Consider the following 19,610-nt stretch of genomic DNA (forward strand, 5'->3'; position numbering starts at 1 on the left):
TTTATGTGTGCACACCAGTGCTTAATTTGAACTGGTGTTTGTAGATGGGGCCAACTGGCAATCATTTTTGGAACCCATAACTAATTTTTCCTCTTCACAGGTCGACATAGATTTCCCTAAACCCAGCCTTAAGGAAGCAGTTCAGTCTTTTTACTGGGAGCATATCCTAGCTAGCCTACATCAAACTCCCACCCTACGGAGTCTGACAGGCCAGTTTCTGCTTATCAAGGATAGCCCCCCAAAAGAAGCCTTGCTGGACCCCCCTCTAGAGCAGTTGGCGAAATCCTTGTATTTAAAGTTTCGATATGGCACCCTGGAAATAGGGTCATTGACGTCTACGTGGAACATGGCAGGAGACTTGTCCCTGCCCAATATATAGCCTGACATCTAAAGAATATGTCATGTTCTGTTCTTCCGTCCCACCTGCGCTAAGCCCAGAAGCAAAGGACTTTGCCCACTGTGTAACCAGTTAGACATTAGATGCCAACATGAGGCTCCAAGGGTGTTGAAGGGAAACATCTATGTACCCTGTGGCTACCTTAGGTAAATATTTATTCGCAGCATGGATGCTGAGGAAAGAAAAACACCAACCATTTTAGGTCATGATGATCTGTTCGGCTGGTTTCAAGGTCAGTTTACATTAAGAATATCAGTTTCCCTCTCCCCGCCGGTCCAGCGAAGAGAGCGCCCTACTTTTACATAATGTGGTTGACAGGTCTAGGAGGGCACCTTTTTAATTTTTCTTTTCTTTTTTTTCTTACTCTGTAACATTTGTAAGATTTTGCTTTGCAGCCTAGTTGGTTAGCTGTGTCAAGCACTACTTACTCATACAGAGGGATTTCTAAACTGATTTTTAAGAATCCGGATTCACTGCACAATATTCATGAACCATATTATCTGCATTAGCACTTTTGGTGCTCATCAGGTTGGCCTGGTGGCTGCTACAGCTCGACTTTGAATGTTTTTCTCTCCTGCTCTGACTCTGTCCACTGACACTGTAGCTTGACATAGATGAGGTGTTGGAGTGGTCATCATTCCTTCCTTACTTTACATTGGCCAGTTCCTGGGCAGAACAGCCCAAACGTGCACAATTTAATCGCTGACATTCGGCCCCTCATTTACGAGGCCCTAGCGGCACACCTCGCCACCGGAGGGTAAATTTTTTTTACACGCCAGTGGCACTGTGTGCCAGGCCATATTTACAAAGTCACGAAAACCACCTTGCATGGCTTTTAATGGTCTGGTACGTATGGCCCCCTTTCATACATAACACTGTGCGAACGGGGCACTCCATGGGTGTTGCTTGGGGTGTTCCTACGCAACACCCCTGGAACTGGAAGGAATCTGACGCAGTCACAGATTTGCAAGTCTGGGAATGCATCAGATTCCTTTGCCACCACAGAGGTGGCGTAAGATTGATGCAATGGGGAGAAATATCTTTATTTCTCCCCGTTTTTTCCTCCTTCTATGGCTGCTGCATTCTTCAGCAGACATAGAAAGAGCAAAACAACTCTTGCAATTGTTTTTGTGCAGGAAGTTGCCATTTCTCGCACAAAAACAATCATCCTCTCAATACAGGCACCCTTGTACCACAGTGCAAGGGTACCTGTGTTGGAGCAAGACCGCCATTTATGCCCCAGCACTGGGGGAGAGGGCACTTGCTGCACCACCCTACGCAATGGATCTCGTAAATGAGGCCCTTGGTGTGTACTATTTTAATTCCCACACTCGATTCATTAGGAAACCTGAACAATCCATTCATCAAAACCGCCAAAGCCACGGGCGCCAGAAGACCGCCAGTGCTGCCATCTTCTGCCCACCATATTACGGGAACTGCTGGATTTCCTCCACACTTTGGGTGGAAATCCAGCAGTAGTCATGCTGGCGGGTGGAGGTGCTGGGGCGGTTCCACCACCGTCCTGTCATAAGGACACCGCCTGGCGTATTATGTGCAATGGGTGCTGCTGGAGGTGGATGCGCCCGTTCCCTGCCGGACGACCTCCTCCCCTGACCAGGTAAGTTGATTGTCCGACAGGGGGGAGAGGTGGGAGGGTGGTGTGTGTGTGTGTGTTGCCTGCGTGTGTGCATGAATGTGTATATGGGTGGTTGTATGCGTGTCTGAATGTAGAAGTGAGTGCTGTATGCATGTAAGTGTGCATGCGTGTGTGTTTGCAAGTATGATTGTTGTGGTGAATGCGTTTTTGTCTGCATGTGAGTATGCATGTTTGAATGGGTGTGAGTGAATGCCTGTATATAAGGGTAGGTGAATGAGTGTATGCGTGGTACGTGTGGGTGTCTGTGTGCATGTGCATGTATGTGGGCAGGGGGGTGCTGTGTCTGCATTGGGGAGAGGGGTGCTGTGTGTGGAGAGGAGGTGGGGGGTTTAGTGCTTGCTGGGGAGGGGGAAGTCATCTACCAGTGACAGGGAAGAAACTTCCTTTCTGCCAGGGTTTTTGTTGTGGTGCTACCGCTGTGGAAACCCTGCTGAAAAGGCAGCTCCTAATACTGCCAGCGGTCTTCTGTGGACCGCCGGGTCAGAGATGCACATCTCTGGCCCAGTGGCTCCGACTGCCATGGCGGTATGAGTGGAGTTGTGGCGGGTTGGCAGAGGCCAACCCACCACACTCAAAATGTGGCGGTCTTCACCGGCAGCCTGTTGCCCACGATAGCATACAAGGGGAAAGATAGAGGAAGATGGAAAAACAGTGCCAAGGAGAGAAAGCAGGCCTGAAAAAGAACCTGCAAGAGCGCAGTAAAGAGGCAGGGATTGTCTGTTGGTGGATGAAGGAGGCTTAGAATCAAAACTATGCAGCCTTGGAATTCAGCACTCTGACCTTAGCGCCGGCAGCAGGCTTCTGGGCACACCTTTATGCCCTGGCACGTATTATTTTACAAATTACTAACTGGTACACAATTAAGAATGCACTACAGCTCAACCACATAGGTACTTATTGACTGCACAGGTTAGGAACACCAGAGGGGATTTATCCATACACTGGCTTGTGTTTATAAATGTGTGTGCACTGGTCTACGTGCAGCTCTTGACATAGGGGGCCACCACACCCGATTACAACTTAACGTCGATCTGGCGGTTCTGGCGGTCCAAGCTGGGCTGGCCTGAGGTTAACAACCCCCCTCTCCGTCAGCAGTTTCATGGCAGTAGCACCACTACCAAAAGGCTGTCGGAGACAGGGGTGCAGGGTGCCCCAGGGGAGCCCCTGCACTGCCCATGCACTTGGCATTGACAGTGCAAGAGACCCCCTTGGCCAGCTGTGTTGCAATGTTCACTGTCTCCTTTGCAGACAGTGAACATTGCGACGGGTGCTGGTGCACCCCACACACTACAGAATTGCCACCGGCTCTATTATGAGGCGGAGACAATGCTGTAGGTCGTTTCCTGCTGGGCCAGCGGGTGGAAACTGTGTTTCCACCCGCCGACCAAGTGGGAAACTCGTAATGGGACTGGCGGGGAGGCTGCCACACTGGCGGCAACCTACCCGTTGGGAAGCTCATCTGCCAAAGTCATAATAAGGCCCATAGTGTTTCCTTGTGTATGCTCACTGAGAACAGCACAACCACACAGTACACACATCTCGTGCACATAACAAATGTGCACTGAACTGGCTTGCAGCTCTTGTTCCTTTTGTACGCAAGCTGAGTAACGCATGACAGCTCAGCCACATAGCCACTCATTGACTGCAGGGGTAAGTGACACACCAGAGGGGCCTTATCCATACACAGTACACACATCTCGAGTGTGTGAAAAGTGTGCACCCACCTGGCTTGCAGCTCTTTGCCTAGAATGTTCCTTGTGTACGTACAGTGATGAACCTATGACAGGTCAACCTAATAAGTATTAGTTGATGGAAGGGGCTCCTACTCATGATGCTAGGCATAGTCAACTTACGGATTTTGGGGACCCTGGGAAAGACATATTTTAGGGGCTTCTGAATTGAACAAATCTGAATTGTATTACTAATTTCCTGGACATTCAAGCCTGAATGATTACAAACAATAATATGTTATATGTAAAACTTCAACAGGATCACACAAAAAGAATTGAGATATGTCTTGCCCAGGTCACCAAAAATCCTTAAGCGGACACACGCTATAGATTTGGAGTCTGAGGTAGAGGTAAGCAGAGAGGGAGAGGTTTAAATAGAGAAATAGAATAATAGAATAGACACAGGAAAAACAGAAAGTTCACCTTTTGAGGGGGACCCTTGGAAGGTGAGGGCCCTTTTCAATTTCCCATTTTGTCATGCCTTAAACCGAATCTCCCTAGGATACTTCATCTGAATAAAATCACAACCAATTATTCGTGAACTCTCTTGTGCCGTCAGGTATCCTGCGCTGTCAGGGTCTGTGTTACATTGACTGGCCCCACATGGTGCTCTTCATAGCAACTTTTGCAGCAGAAGAGATTGTGTGTTGCACTCGCCCGATGGAGCGCCATGAGGACCCAGCAGGCACACACAGCACACATACAGGGAAGATGCTTTGAAGAGCACTGTCAGTGGTATGAGCCTGAGCTGCCGGTTTCGGTGCTAGGGGAGCCAGGGTTGAGTCTCTGTGTCAACTCAACATCCTGTGATTCTGAGCAAATCGCTTAATCTCCCCATGCCTACAATTCAGCGCCTTGAGACCCTCATGGGTGATTTGCAGCACTTTACAAATCCTGGATTTATTTATTTATGTCTAATGTATTTTTAATTCAATTAGCATTAAGGTAACTACATTGTTATTTGCTTTGGGCATTTCTTCCACCCACTGAGTAGGGGACTAGCCACAATTCTATTCCACCACAGTCTCCAAAGAGTCACACCCTGGATCCAGTAGCCAGAGAGGCCAAGGCAGGACCCAACCCTGACACTCTTCCTGTTTGTGTTTCCTCAGATGTTGATCTCCTTCATGATGTTTCCGAAAAGATCATCTGTTTTTCCAGAACCTTTACAGATCTCACATGCTTCTGGGAAGAGGAAGAGCAAGGAGACATTGAGATGTACCAATTCTTCTACACCTATGAGTAAGTACTGATGCCTGTGCAGCGACCAGGAAGCAGCCAGTATTCTAGCGAGCATCCCTTTCCCTGACGTGAAACACACAGCCTCCCAGTCACTGATGTGTCGCAAGCAGCATCCCATTCACTGACATGACACAGTCAGCATCCCATTCACTGACATGACACCGTCAGCATCCCATTCACTGACATGACACAGTCAGCATCCCATTCACTGACATGACACCGTCAGCATCCCATTCACTGACATGTCGCAGACAGCATCCCATTCACTGACTGACATGACACAGTCAGCATCCCATTCACTGACTGACATGACACAGTCAGCATCCCATTCACTGACATGTCGCAGACAGCATCCCATCACTGACGTGACGCAGCCAGAATCCCATTCACTGATGTGACGCAGGCAGCATCCCATTCAATGATGTGACGCAGCAGGCATCCCATTCACTGATGTGTCGCAGGCAGCATCCCATTCACTGACATGACACAGTCAGCATCCCGTTCCCTGACATGACACAGTCAGCATCCCGTTCATTGACATGGCACAGTCAGCATCCCATTCCCTGACATGACACAGTCAGCATCCCGTTCATTGACATGACACAGTCAGCATCCCGTTCACCTACAAGACACTGGCAGTATCTGAATTCACTGATGTAATGCAGGCAGCATCCCATTCACTGGTGTAAATCAGGCAGCATCACATTCATTGGCCTGACGCAGCCAGCATCCCATTCTCTGACCTGATGCTCCCAGAATCCGATTCACTGATATGACGCAGCCAGCATCCCACACACTGATGTGACGAGCAGGCATCCCAGTCACTGGCGGGACACAGGCAACAGCTCATTTACTAATGTGATGCAGTCAGCATCCCATTCACTCATGTGACACAGTCAACAGCCCAGTCACTGATGTGACACAGCCAGCATCCCATTCATTCATGTGATGCAGCCAGCATCTCATTTATCATGTGACACAGCCAACAGCCCATTCACTGTTGTAATACAGCCAGCATTCTATTCACTGATGTGATGCAACCAGCATCCCATTCACTGACGTGACGCAGTCAGCGTCCTATTCACTCACGTGACACAGCCAACAAACATCCTATTCACTGACGTGATGCAGCCATCTTCTCATACACTCACCTGACACAGCCAACAGCCCATTCACTGATTGACACAGCCAGCATTCTATTCACTCAAGTGACACAGCCAACAGTCCATTCACAGAGGTGACACAGTCAGCATCCCATTCACTGACGTGACACAGTCAGCATCCTATTCACTCACGTGACACAGCCAACAAACATCCTATTCACTGACGTGATGCAGCCAGCTTCTCATACACTCACCTGACACAGCCAACAGCCCATTCACTGATTGACACAGCCAGCATTCTATTCACTCAAGTGACACAGCCAACAGTCCATTCACAGAGGTGACACAGTCAGCATCCCATTCACTGACGTGACGCAGTCAGCATCCTATTCACTCACGTGACACAGCCAACAAACATCCTAGTCACTGACGTGTTGCAGCCAGCATCTCATTCAGTCACGTGACACAGCCAACAAACATCCTAGTCACTGACGTGTTGCAGCCAGCATCTCATTCAGTCACGTGACACAGCCAACAAACATCCTAGTCACTGACGTGTTGCAGCCAGCATCTCAGTCGCTCACGTGGCACAGCCAACAGCCCATTCACTGATGTGATGCAGCCAGCATCTCGTTCACTGACATGTTGCAATCAGCATCTCGTTCACTGACATGACGCCTTTTCTTTCGGTCCTGACACTGTCAGCGGTTAGAGGCCAGCGATGATTGTGGGAGGAGTCCTTGGCCAAAGGTATCGTAGGCCCTCAGCTTCTACTGATTGGTCAACCAAGCTACTAACTTTGCACTTTTTATTCTATAACAGGAGCTATGGCAAGAGGTGAAGGCTTTGGTTAGTAATAGGTAGTGGTTATTAGGATTACCGTGCGCCACCGTGGTCACACACAGAGATGGATGAGCCAACAAATTAACAGGGTGAGCCGACAAAGAACCGAGCCAAGAGTTGATCCGGCTCTAAGAGCCCCTGCACAGGCCGAGCCTTTAAAATATTTGGCTTGTAAATCATGCCACACAAACATCATTTTACAGTATAGTAAGGTGTCTTCAAAGTTCAAAACAGGACAATTCTTTAAGTAGAAGCGTTTCACCTTAGTGCATCACTGGGGGCAATGCATACTCCGTAAACTGGGTCACTTTATGGCAGAGCCACTGGGATTATGCAATTGTGCGGCAATTTTCACATAATTATCAATTTGTCGATTTGCCACATAATCCATCATCTGTCGCATAATCTGCAGATTTTAACAAAAAAGCTTGTTTCAAGATCAAACTTCTCAAAAGTTACAAAAAATGCAGCGACAGGTGTTGCTGCTCAGTGGAAGTCATTTTACAAATCTAGACTGATCACCTTTCTGTTGCTTATTGCTATATTTCGGTGTCAAACCGGTACTTATGAGGTACAACCAATGCCCATACTGCATTACCAAGTTTAAAAATGATGAAATATTCAAGTAATACTGTCACAAAATGTGCTGCCTTATGCTGCGTAATTTTTTTTTGCTGCTGCATAATTCACTCAATCCTGCCGCATAATTTGGCCTTCTGCTGCATTATTCCAGTGACCCTGACTTCTGGCCAGATCTTATGTCCCACTTATTGGGTAACCGGTTTGACCCATGCTCATCGTGGGGTGTCATAGCCTCTGTTAAAAACCAAAGACACACCAATGTAATGAAGACTAGGAAGGAGAACCTTAAAAGGCTATTAAAAAAGCACCTATGTGGCTACTTATACTCTAAATCCTTTTCCCGATCTAGCATCCAGATCTAACATACCTCAGTACTTCTGGCCCTCCCTGTACCCTTGCGCCCCATGTCAGAATACCTATTGCTTCTAATTCTAGAAAATCTATTCCTGTCCATGCATGAGTAACTTCAACCAAGTCTAGCATCTCTAGTACCACTGTGCCTGCCTGAACCCCAATAAATCTATCCATACCTGTAACCTAGTACCTCTCCCTATTTCATAGTATTTCTACAGCTGCATACACTCTAGGAATTCTATTCCTAATTAGAACATTGGAACGTTGGCAGCTCCATTGAAAACAATGGAGTGCTGCGGGCTTTTACTGGCCGGTAAAAGCCCGCAGCGCCAACATTCCAATGTTCGCTTTGTTCACAGCAACAGCTGTGAACAAAGCCTCACGGAGTAAAATCCCCTCGGCTCCGTGAGCAATTTGTTTTATTTAATAGAACATTCTGCCCTGAGTGGCAGAATGTTCTAATAGCCTTAGAACCCGCCGTAGCGGGCTCTACCGGCTATTAAAGGCCCTTTCCCTTGTTAAATGCCCTCGCCTTCGGCTCGGGCATTTAACGCGGGAGCGGGCCTTTAATAGCCGGTAGAGCCCGCTACGGCAGGTTCTAAGGCTATAATATATATCCCAACAACCAAGTACATCTGTCACTGCTGATAAAATAGAACTTCTACCTCTGCCTACAATGTCTTCCTATGCTCTACCCCTACGTATGCCTCTACTCTTCTGTACACAACTCTACCCCTAATTATACCCTAGTATGTCATCCCAAACCTTACCTTAGTTCCCCTATCCCGAACCCTACCCTTGCCTGGAACCCTTCCCTAATCCTTGCACCTCTAGCCCTGTGTATACCTCAGTATTTCAAGCTATAACCAGGGCAACTGGAATTATGCGGCAGGGGAGGACCAGATTACGTGGCAGGGATGACTAGATTATGTGGCAGGGATGACTAGATTATGCAGCAAGAGAAGGCAAATTATGCATCGTAATGCAGCACATTTTGATTTTGTCCTTTTTACTCATGTTAGCACTAAATGGGTAAAGGTTTATCTCATTAGTAGCAATTTCACACCTAAGCAATAAGCAACTGAAAGGTGATCAGTCAATGTTTGCGAAGAGACAATCCATAAATATGCGGAAACTCAGTGGCTGCAGAACCGCACAAATCCAGGCCCTTGGTTAAACCCTGGTGCTGCTCCACCTGCCCACAGAGTGGTGCCTCTGATCCTGCCTTAGTCTAGTCCCTCCACTCTACTGCAGCATAGAAACTAGTCCTTCTGGTCCTGCCTAAAGATCAGCAGCACCACCCTTGCTTATCCTCCTGCCTCTTTCCTCACCCCCTTTCTCTGATCATTGTTCTCTCGTTCCCTGTTTCTCCGCCATTTACTTTTTCCCATTCTTCTTTTGTTCTGGTGCATTTGGTGGAAATCTATCAATTTTTTCAAGGAAAATGGTCTTCCCTTTTTGAAAATTGGCCAAGATGCATGTGGGAGCTCCACACCATTTGTCTAAGAACATGCACAATTTGCTGCTGTGGAGAAATATTGCTGTAGAGTACCTTGGCAGGCCTCTATAGTTTGGAATAAGTCATGGTTCGTCTTCAGAACTGCTTCTTAAACCCTGTAGATTTTATGGGCGAGCGCAAAGCGCTCCGTCCATAAAGTAATCTCTCTTTGGGCTTCAAACCACGCCCAGGTCACGTCAGTCTCTTTCATTGGTTCCTGGGCTTGCTCTTTAAACTCTGCTTGCTTTCATTTGTGAAAGGCATGCATACGTCATGCCTTTTCCGGTGTTTAGCCCGCCTACACAGCACCGGTAAACTACTAGAAACATACGAGGCTCGATGTTTTGAGCCTAGTTTCTGGACTACTTTATCTGTTAATTTTCCCCGCAGCGCGATCGCGCCGGGGTTTACGTAGCGCGATCGCGCTCCGTTTTTTTGTTTTCAATTTCAGCACGATTGCTGTGTTTTTTTTCTTTTAATTTGTGTGACAAGAAAAGTTAGGTTAGGAGTTTACAACGCAAATAGCTCCAACTCGAGCAAATGCGAGCCCCGTTGCATTGAAAATGCTTGTTAGCTTTTATATTTGAATATTTGAATAATTGTACATTTAAATGGGATGTTTCCCACATTTAAAAGAAACATTGTGTGTTGCTGGTACTGGAAACCAGAAAGCATTTTGTATGCCCGTACATAACTTTCTTTGATTTTTTTGTGAGCATTTGGAAATCGTGTCGGAATTGTAAAATGCAAGAATTTTGTATGTGAGTGAATATTTTGCTTAACTTTCTTCCTTAGTGTCTCAACATAAATTACTGTTGCATGTACAATACTTGCATAAGATCTAATGTTCATGCAAAGCCCAACATACAAGAGATTTTGTGGCATTCATGTGGTGTTTGTATTTTTTTTTTAAAATAGGTAAAGTTGATGTGACTAAGGGGCATATTTATAAAGGGAGTTGCGTCGCTCTTGCACCACACAACGTGGTGTAGGTGCAACGCATGCCCAAAATGAGATTTATAAAGTCACGAAGGCCACCTTGTGTGGCCCTGAGTGGCTTCTTAAATGTGGAAAATGGCAAGGCAGCGCAAATCGGTCTGTTGCCTTACTCTGCCCCAGGGAGGCCTTCCATGTGTGTTGCCTGGGTGTTCCCACGCAATATTCATGGATTGTGACGCATTCCCAGATTTATCCGAAATCGTAGACCTGGGTATTCGCCAAAATGCTATTCCTCACCAGTTGAGGGATAACGAGGAGAAATATCTCTATTTCTCCTCGCTTTTTCCTCTTTCTATGCGTGCTGCATTTTGCATCATGTATAGAAAGAGAAAAATGCCTCTTAGTATTGTTTTTCTGCAGGAAAACAGTCACTCCTCCTTACAGCGCAGTTACCCTTGCATCCTGGTGCAAGGGTGCCTGTGCTGGCACTAGGCAGCCAAAACAGCGCCACCGCAGGGACAAAGACAGGAATGCGCCGTATCCTTTTGAATATGATGCAATCCTGCCCTTTTCCTGTGATGTTGCACAGCAGGGTGACACTGCACTGCATCACTTTGCCATAAATATGGTCCTAGAGGTTTGCAGCTTCACAGTCTTCGGGGATCAGGCGAGTGAGCTTTGCTCAGTCCTTCCATGCAAAAGTTGGCTTGTATTAAAATGCGTTTAGCTCACAGTCTAGAACTGGTGAAGACATTGTGGGGGTGGAAAGTAGATTAAAGGGATGCGAGGAAACAAAGACAAAAGGAATTGTGGTGCAAGGGGACAGCGATAAAGGTGGGAAAAGAGGGGCGTTACAGCTCCATGAGGTCATCCTTGGAACTGGTGAACCTGGTTCGAGTGTCCAATCAGGGTTCTGTCTTCAGTTTACTTATGTGCTGTGTTAGGTGGAGAGAATTTGTGTCGGGAGAAAGAGTACATACTGTAAAATCTGAAAGAAACAGGGTGATCTCCTCAGGGATGGGGGAGTGTGGAGATCATGCTTTGTAGGCTACTGGTGGACATGTTCCAGGGAAGAGTGGTTTGTACTCGCGATGGCTGATCAATCTTCTTCCATTGCAGAGATGGTGAGACCACGCGGTGTCCACTCACAGTGGAGGACCTTGGCACCAGAGGCACTCGCTACATCTGCATCTTCCCCTCAGAGGACGTACGACTCTTCAGCACCATCGACATTGAAGTGGTGGATGTGAAGACTAATGAAACAAGATACTCCCGGAACATGGCGGTGGAGAATTTGGGTGAGATGCAATAAGTGACAGTGTTATATGGGTTTGACATCTGCACATGGACCTAATGTACTTGTAGGTACCATATAAAGTGTCATCGACTTTAATGAAACTTAGAGGCAATTGCTCATTCCATCTAGGGACATGGGAAGCAAGCTTCAGACCTTTACAAAGGTTAACAATTGTTGCTTTGCTGTAAAAAAACGCTCAACAAAAACGTACTGTTAGTGGGATAATTGGCTTACAAAATAAACTTTGTACACTAAACTCCTTTTTTCGAAGAAAGTTCACACACAGGGGGTCATTACAACCCTGGCGGAAGGCGGAGAACCGGCGGTAAGACCGCCAACAGGCTGGCGGCCTCACTCTGTGGAATTATGACCATGGCGGTTCCCGCCATGGTCATCTGCCGGTTCTCCGTTCCGCCAGCCAGGGCGGAGACGACCGCCGGGCTGGAGAACTGGGTCTCCAGCCCGGCGGCCGTCACTATATCACCAGCGGTATTTGGACCCGGCTTACTGCCGTGGATTTCCAGCGGTTTGAACCGCCATGAAATCCATGACGGTAAGCACTATCAGTGCCAGGGAAAACCTTCCCTGGCACTGATAGGGGTCTCCCCCACCCCCCACCCGACTCCACTTTACCCCCCACCACCCCTGCCACCCCCCAAAGGTGGCAGGGCCCCCCTCCCCACCCCGACCCCCAACATCACTTCACCCATACCCACACAACACGCACGCAGGCACCACCTACATACTTACACGCACACACGCCGACATACATGCCTACATCCACACACACAGTCATACACGCACACCCACATTCAAACATACACGCACACATCCATACAGACATACCCACAGACATACACGCACTCATTCCCATGCACACAACACCCCCGCAGGCATACACGCCCCCTCTACATACACACACGCACACCCCCACGCACCCACACAACACCCCCCCACCCTCCTCCCCTCACGGACGATCGACTTACCTGGTCCGACGATCCTCCGGGAGGGGACGGGAGCCATGGGGGCAGCTCCGCTGACACCACACCGCCAACAGAACACAGCCACGGCGAATCACAGGACGTGATTCGCTGGGCGGTGTTCTGTTGGCGTGGCGGTGGAGGTGGAGCAACCTCCACTTCCCCGCCTCCCGCCAGTATGGCTGTTGGCGGCTCTCCATCCGTAAAAGGACGGAGAGCTGCCAACGGTCATAATAGGCCAAGCGGCAAACCGCCACCAATGGCAGTCTTCCGCACGGCGGTCCCTCAGCGGTCTTCAAAAAAGACCGCCAAGGTCAAAATGACCCCCACAATGTTTTGCCGAGTTTTCAGTACTTGGCAACCTTCTCAAAGTGCAAAGTTTGAGAACTTTGCAAGAGTATGCATGCAAAATGTACATTTTGCCTATTGCATGAAAATAAGGGTGGAAACCGAGTATGGCGATATGTCAAGCATTCACAAACTATGTTGTTGGTATGCCTGCCAAAAATGAGGCACTCTTGCCTTCACTCCACATTGCTGTGGGGGATCATGTGATGTTTTTGCCTTTTGTGATTCAGAGGCTGCTCGGTACGGGCAACCCCTGCAAGGGATGGTCAGTTGAGTTTGGAAGACACCTTGTTCTGTATAGACATGGAAAGGATAATTTCCATTTAGAGCAGGGGATAACACCATCCCAGAGAAGTAGGTAGAAGTCTTACTCAATGCCAAAGTGACTTCAAATGTTTTATAAGCAGATCAGAGCTGATCAAAGATGAAGACATTGGAGGAATCCACAGACTGGCAACCTGGACTACCATCCCTTTAAACTTAGCATAGATTTTTCAAAAGTTCACAAACAGCATAACTATTTTCGCAGATAAATGCAAGAAGACAGAGCACATTAGAAGAAGGATCTGTGCCCCCCACAAAGGGGAGCAAATGTGCTACGTTTTGGTACAATGCAGCGAAGGAAATGAAGTTGATGAGCTGGGTTCTGCCAAAGGGGGACAGAAAAACAGTGCCATATCGCTGCGTTTCTCCCCCAGTGCTTGTGCACTTTATTCTGCCATGCACCAACGCACACATCACGCACCAACGCACACATCCTTGCAGCATAGTGCAGCGGTCCGAATTCTGTCAAGCATAGGTTTTGTAGTCAAAGAGGACCCTTCTGGTACAACCAGGTGTTAAATCTTTTGCAACTTTGTATATGTGCTGTACATTGCAGCACACATGGAAAGCTGAAAAAATGTGTGGAATGTTAAAAGTTGCTCTACTGTTATGCCTGCCTCAAGATGGTGTAAACCTTTGGTCAAATCACTGGCTGCCAATTTTAGTAGATAGGGATTTGCATCAAAACCAATGGGTGGTTGCATGGGAATACAAACTTCCGGATTTTTATTTATAAATGCTGTTTTTTCTTTTTTCACTATAGATGTAACCAAAGATTAATATGTTACTCTTGTTATGCTTAATATGCTTGTAACACAGAGTTCTTGCCAAATTCTGCCAATTGGCATGTGGTGGAATTATTCTGCTGGTTGCACCTTGCAGAAACATGTCGAGGCTGCGCAACGCATGATTGCTTCCACGAGCGGGATTTGCCAGCCCCGGCACAATTTCCAGTCACATGGGAGCCTTCCGCCACTATTTTCTAATGCCAGAGGACACGAGCCTCCGTGATCAGAGTGGGCTGCCATTTGAGTAGATTTGCTGCAGCTCTAGTAGATTTTCTACTCGAGTGGCAGCAAAATTAATTCAAATGACTGCGTGCTCTTGAGCAACAAAAGGTGTCATTCGCGCAGATTTTCTGTGCTGCTCCCACTACTCATTGAACCCTCCTTTAATGCAAAGTAGCGCATAGCACTACATTGTGTTGATTTAGGCAACTTTCTTACACAAATCATGATTTGCATTAGAAAGTAAATCCCACCACAAACTTTTGCACTGGATTTTCGTCTTTTTTTTTTACGCAGACCCAGTATAAAATATTAATAGAGCTAGACCAAGAATTGGAATTTTCACGCTCACAACTGGAACAGTGCCTTACTCATAAGGTCCTAATGGCACCATTCAAAACTTAAAATATATATCTAAATAAAAAAACAAAGCATCCGTTGCTTTGAAAATTCTAAAGAAAGATTCTGCTGGTGCTGGAATGAGCTATATATTTAAATAAAATGTCAAATACATAGAAGAGTTGTTTGTTGCAAGTGGAAAGTTTAGTTTTGAAATTCAGTGAAACCAGTGTATTTCTGGTAACGTCCAAGCAGCTTTAGTCAATCCCTTCAATTAATCTTGAGCTTTTAGCCAGGAGAACATTTCATGCTGAGGTTGTTATTCTCATTTTGATATGGCTAAGCAGAAAGTACAGTCTGAGAATGAAAAGCATTGTTAGCTATGCAGCCAAGGTTAGCAGAAAATCATATACCTGAAACAGGGCTATTTTGAAGATATGTTGTTTTCTTTTTAGTACAGAGAGCCTGAGTCAAAGAAAAGTGGAAATTGATAATCCACCAAAAAATGTAGTGGAAATCCCATTCTCACTGCAGGATTCTACGATGAAGGAATTACCATCACTTTATCCACCAAAGGAAATATCTACACCTGGGCGATGGTAATTTCTCCAGCGAAGGCTCTGGGTACAGAGTCTCATGACTGGCCAAGGGAGGATGTTGGGACAGACACCACGGATGCTGCTGTAGGGGGCAGAGTCTCCAGGGATTCTAGGACTTTAGCCTGGGACAGGGAAGGAAAGGCACAGATGAGCAGTCAGGGGTAGTCACCCACCTAAGCAGCAAGCGAGCGTGGGGTGGAATCTGGTGTCATAGACTCACTGTTGGCCATCAGAAAGCGCAACACGAACCTTGCGGACAACAGAAGCAGGGAAAGGGATGCTGCCGGAGTTCAGAGCATGCATGAGTCACACCATGCAATTGAGAGGACAAACTAACTTCCGGATTTTTATTTATAAACGTCGTTGTTTCTTTTTTCACTTTAGATATAACCAAAGGTTAATATGTTACTCATGTTATGCTTGTAACACAGAGTTCTTACCAAATTCTGCCAATCGGCATGTGGTGGAATTATTCTGCTGGTTGCACCTTGTACAAACATTGCGAGGCGCCACAACGCATGACTGCTTGAGCGAGCGGGATTTGACGACCACAGCACAACAATGGAGCCTTCCGAAACCATTTTCTAATGCCGGTGGACAAAATCAACTCAAGTGGCTGTGTGCTCTTGAGCAACACATGGTGTAATTCTCACTGATTTTCTGAGCTGCTACCCCTACCAGCACTGAATTGTAGTGGAGCAGCATATTTTCCACTCATTGATGGAATTCTGTGGAATCTCGCAGAGTTTTTCTGTGAAACTCCGTGAGTTTCGGCCCCTTAGGGGCATATTTACAAGAAAGTGGTGCATCAGTCCAGATGCGCCACTTTTCTTGTGTTGTCTCTACCCCACCTAACGACACCATAATTGCTCCATATTTGCAATACGGCACACCATGGTGGTCGTTAGGAAATGGTGTCATAATCTTTGACGCTATTGTGGTGCTTTGCTGCAAAAACGTTGATCCTAGTGCAGCAAAGCACAGGGAGGCCCATTGATTAAATGCCTGCATCATTTATTTGCCTGATCTGAGCAGGGTTTAGAAATGATGGAAAAAACGGCTCAGTGATATGTTGTAAATTTCACCGGGCCATTTTCTCAGGCCTCCTTGCGTCGGAACGTCCCCCTTGTATACATTATGCCCAATGCAGGCACAATGTGGAGCAAAGGGTTGCAAAGTGGCACGATGCAAGCATTGTTCCACTTTGTAAATATTGCGCCGGGGAAAAGCCACCTCAGCCCCGCCTTAGCGCAAAAATAATTACACTATGGCAGCGCAAATTGGCTCTTGTGGCTTGTAAATATGCCCCTTAGTCTTAAAGCCTGGTGGAAATTCATGGCAAGAGAACTGGGGGATGGAAGAGGAGGAGCTGAGGTTTATAAATGTTGGATTTGAGAAGACCAGTGTAGTCTTGCATATAGATACTGAGACACGTCCTCTTGCATGTGGGATGTTAATCGTTAGCTAGATTGAGAGGCATGCCGTCTGCCCATTTCTTACCTACAGTTCACTGACAAGTTCCACAGGGCCCTGTATTATTCCTTTTAGAAATGGGGTCTTTGGTTGGCAGTCAGGTTTCCCCCTGTCCAAGCAAGAACCCACACTCCCAGGGTAAAGGAGAATCACACTCAGTTAACCCCTGCTCACCTCCTGGTGGAGAAGTGTGGCACAATGGTTAGAGCAGCAGACCCTGATGCAGAGATTTGGCCTGGGACCAGGGTTCAATTCCTGCCTTGGGAGGTTTTGGGCTCAATTCCCTTGGACCAGCTAATTCTCACCCTGGTGCCTAATCTAATTAATGGGTACCACTCTGTAACTCTGGGCAATAGCTTGCTTAATCTCCACAACAGCCCTCACAGTGCTTGGATGCCTGGCTTCACCCTGGGGCTGTCCAGGAGTGGGCACCTCACAGGGAAAAGCCAAGAGGGGTTCCACAGTGGTATGCGTACAGCGCCTTGAGACCCTAACAGGTGAGTAGTGCGCTATACAAGTGCGAAGTTTACTGTTTTTTAGTTTACCTCCTTGGTAGCTTGGCACGAGCAGGCAGGCTTAACTTCAGAGTCTAGGTGTAAAGTATTTGTACCAAAACACACAGTAATACAGTGAACCACTACAAAATGACACAACATAAGTTTAGAAACAATTCAATATTTTATCTAAATAAACAAGACCAAATACAACAAAAATCCACAAGATACAGTTAAAAATACGAATTTAGCACTTGAAAGCAAGAAAACAGCGATCTGAGGTGAAACACTGCAATTTGGTAAAACACTGTGTTGTAACGAAGTCGTTCACGGAGTCAGACGACTCCAGGTACAGTACCTTTAGAACAAGTTGAAAACAGGCCGGTGCAAGGAGTCGAGGAGAGCAGCTTTGCTGGATTTGATGCAGCGTCGGTTCTGGTGTCATGGGGTAGGAAGATTGTGGCGTCGCACAGCGGCGTCGGGTCCTCGCTACAGGGCGGTGGAGGTCAGCAGCATCGGTTAAAAAGTCGATCCCTTGGTTCCAGCAGATGGGAGTCCGGCGGAGTTACGATGCTTTGGCCCGACCTCACGGGGTCGTGAAGACAGCGCTGTGATGTGTTGGAACGTCACCAGCGTTGGACTTACGACACTCCGATGTCAGCGAAGTCGGGCAGGATCAGCGGTTGCAGCGACGTGAGGCCTACAAGGTCATCGGGCTTCTATGAAGTCCACGGCCTCGGGGCAGGTGGCGTTGCGGCTCAGGAGTAGCGCGTCAGCTCACAGGGTCAGCGGATTTGCACTTCAGTGAGGCCCACAGCCTCGGGGCAAGCGGCGTTGCGGTTCCGGGCAGCGGCATCCTTTGCAAAGTAGCACGGCATCATCTGGCATTGGTAGACTGTTTTTTTCACCAGGAATTCACTTTCAGGGGTCCAGGAACTGGAATGGCACCCTCTGACAAGCTAGAGTCCACAGCAAGTAGACTCAGGTCTGGCTGTTGAAGCCTTTGCTGTCCCTGAGGCTTCAAAACAGGAGGCAAGCTCTACTGCAAGCCCTTGGAGTCACTTCTCAAGCAGGAATGCAACAAAGTCCAGTCTCTGTTCCCACGCACAGGCAGAAGCAGCAACTGCAGGATAGCTCCGCAAAGCACAGTCACAGGCAGGGCAGCACTTCTCCTCAGCTCTTCAGCTCTTCTCCAGGCAGAGGTTCCTCTTGAATCCTTCAAGTAGTCTAAAGTCTGGGGTTTCGGGTGCTCTTCTTATACCCCTTTCTGCCTTTGACGTAGGCCAACTTCAAAGTATAGTCTCAAGTGTCTGTGAGATCCTTTCTTGTCCAAGCCAGGCCCCAGCCACACACCAGGAGGTCAGAGACTGCATTGTGTGAGGGCAGGCACAGCCCAGCTAGGTGTGAGTGACCCCCCCCCACCCCTCCAGCACTGATGGCTCATGAGGATATGTGGGCTACACCCCAGCCCCCTTTGTGTCACTGCCTAGAGAGAGGTGCAAGCAGCCCAACTGTCAAACTGACCCAGACAGAGAATTCACAAAACACACAGAGTCACAGAATGGTTTAAGCAAGAAAATGCCCACTTTCTAAAAGTGGCATTTTCAAACACACAATCTAAAAAACAACTTCACCAAAAGATGTGTTTTTAAATTGTGAACTCAGAGACCCTAAACTCCACATGTCTATCTGCTCCCAAGGATAATCTACGCTTTAATCATATTTAAAGGTAGCCCACATGTTAACCTATGAGAGGGACAGGCCTTGCAACAGTGAAAAACGACTTTTGCAGTATTTCACTGTTAGGACATGTAAAACACATAAGTACATGTCCCACCTTTGACATACACTGCACCCTGTCCATGGGGCTACCTAGGGCCTACCTTAGGGGTGCCTTACATGTATGAAAAAGAAAGGTTTAGGCCTGGCAAGTGGTCGAATTGGCAGTTTAAAACTGTACACACAGACACTGCAGTGGCAGGTCTGAGCCATGTTTGCAGGGCTATTAATGTGGGTGGAACAACCAGTGCTGCAGGCCCACTAGTAGCATTTGATTTACAGGACCTGGGCACCTCTAGTGCACCGTACTAGGGACTTACTAGTAAGCCAAATATACCAATCATGGATAAGCCAATTACACATACATTTTATATAGGAGCACTTGCACTTTAGCCCTGGATAGCAGTGGTAAAGTGCCCAGAGTAACAAAAACAGGGTCCAGCACACATCAACAACCTGGGAAACAGAGGCAAAAAGTTAGGGGAGACCACACCAAGGATGCCAGGTGTAACAATACCCTTGCTTACTTAGTATGGTTGACTTCATGCCTCTGTCCAAGGTCTCTGTGGATAAGTTTACTAACCAAGTCAACTTGACGCTCTTCATTGTATGCACCATCGCAGCA

General features: G+C 47.4%; 1 protein-coding gene across 1 annotated transcript in view; it reads left to right on the forward strand.

Moving 5' to 3' along the window:
• Positions 1 to 562: 562 nt before the first annotated feature.
• The window catches only part of MPL (MPL proto-oncogene, thrombopoietin receptor), a 71,785-nt gene continuing 52,737 nt past the window's right edge, over positions 563 to 19,610 (forward strand). Inside the window, exons 1-3 of the mRNA XM_069227345.1 lie at positions 563 to 629; positions 4,897 to 5,026; positions 11,465 to 11,643. Coding sequence (XP_069083446.1) covers positions 563 to 629; positions 4,897 to 5,026; positions 11,465 to 11,643 — 376 coding nt within the window. The remainder of the gene's footprint in view (positions 630 to 4,896; positions 5,027 to 11,464; positions 11,644 to 19,610) is intronic.

This window comes from Pleurodeles waltl, chromosome 4_1 (genome assembly GCF_031143425.1).
Source record: "Pleurodeles waltl isolate 20211129_DDA chromosome 4_1, aPleWal1.hap1.20221129, whole genome shotgun sequence".
Taxonomy (NCBI): Eukaryota; Metazoa; Chordata; class Amphibia; order Caudata; family Salamandridae; genus Pleurodeles; species Pleurodeles waltl.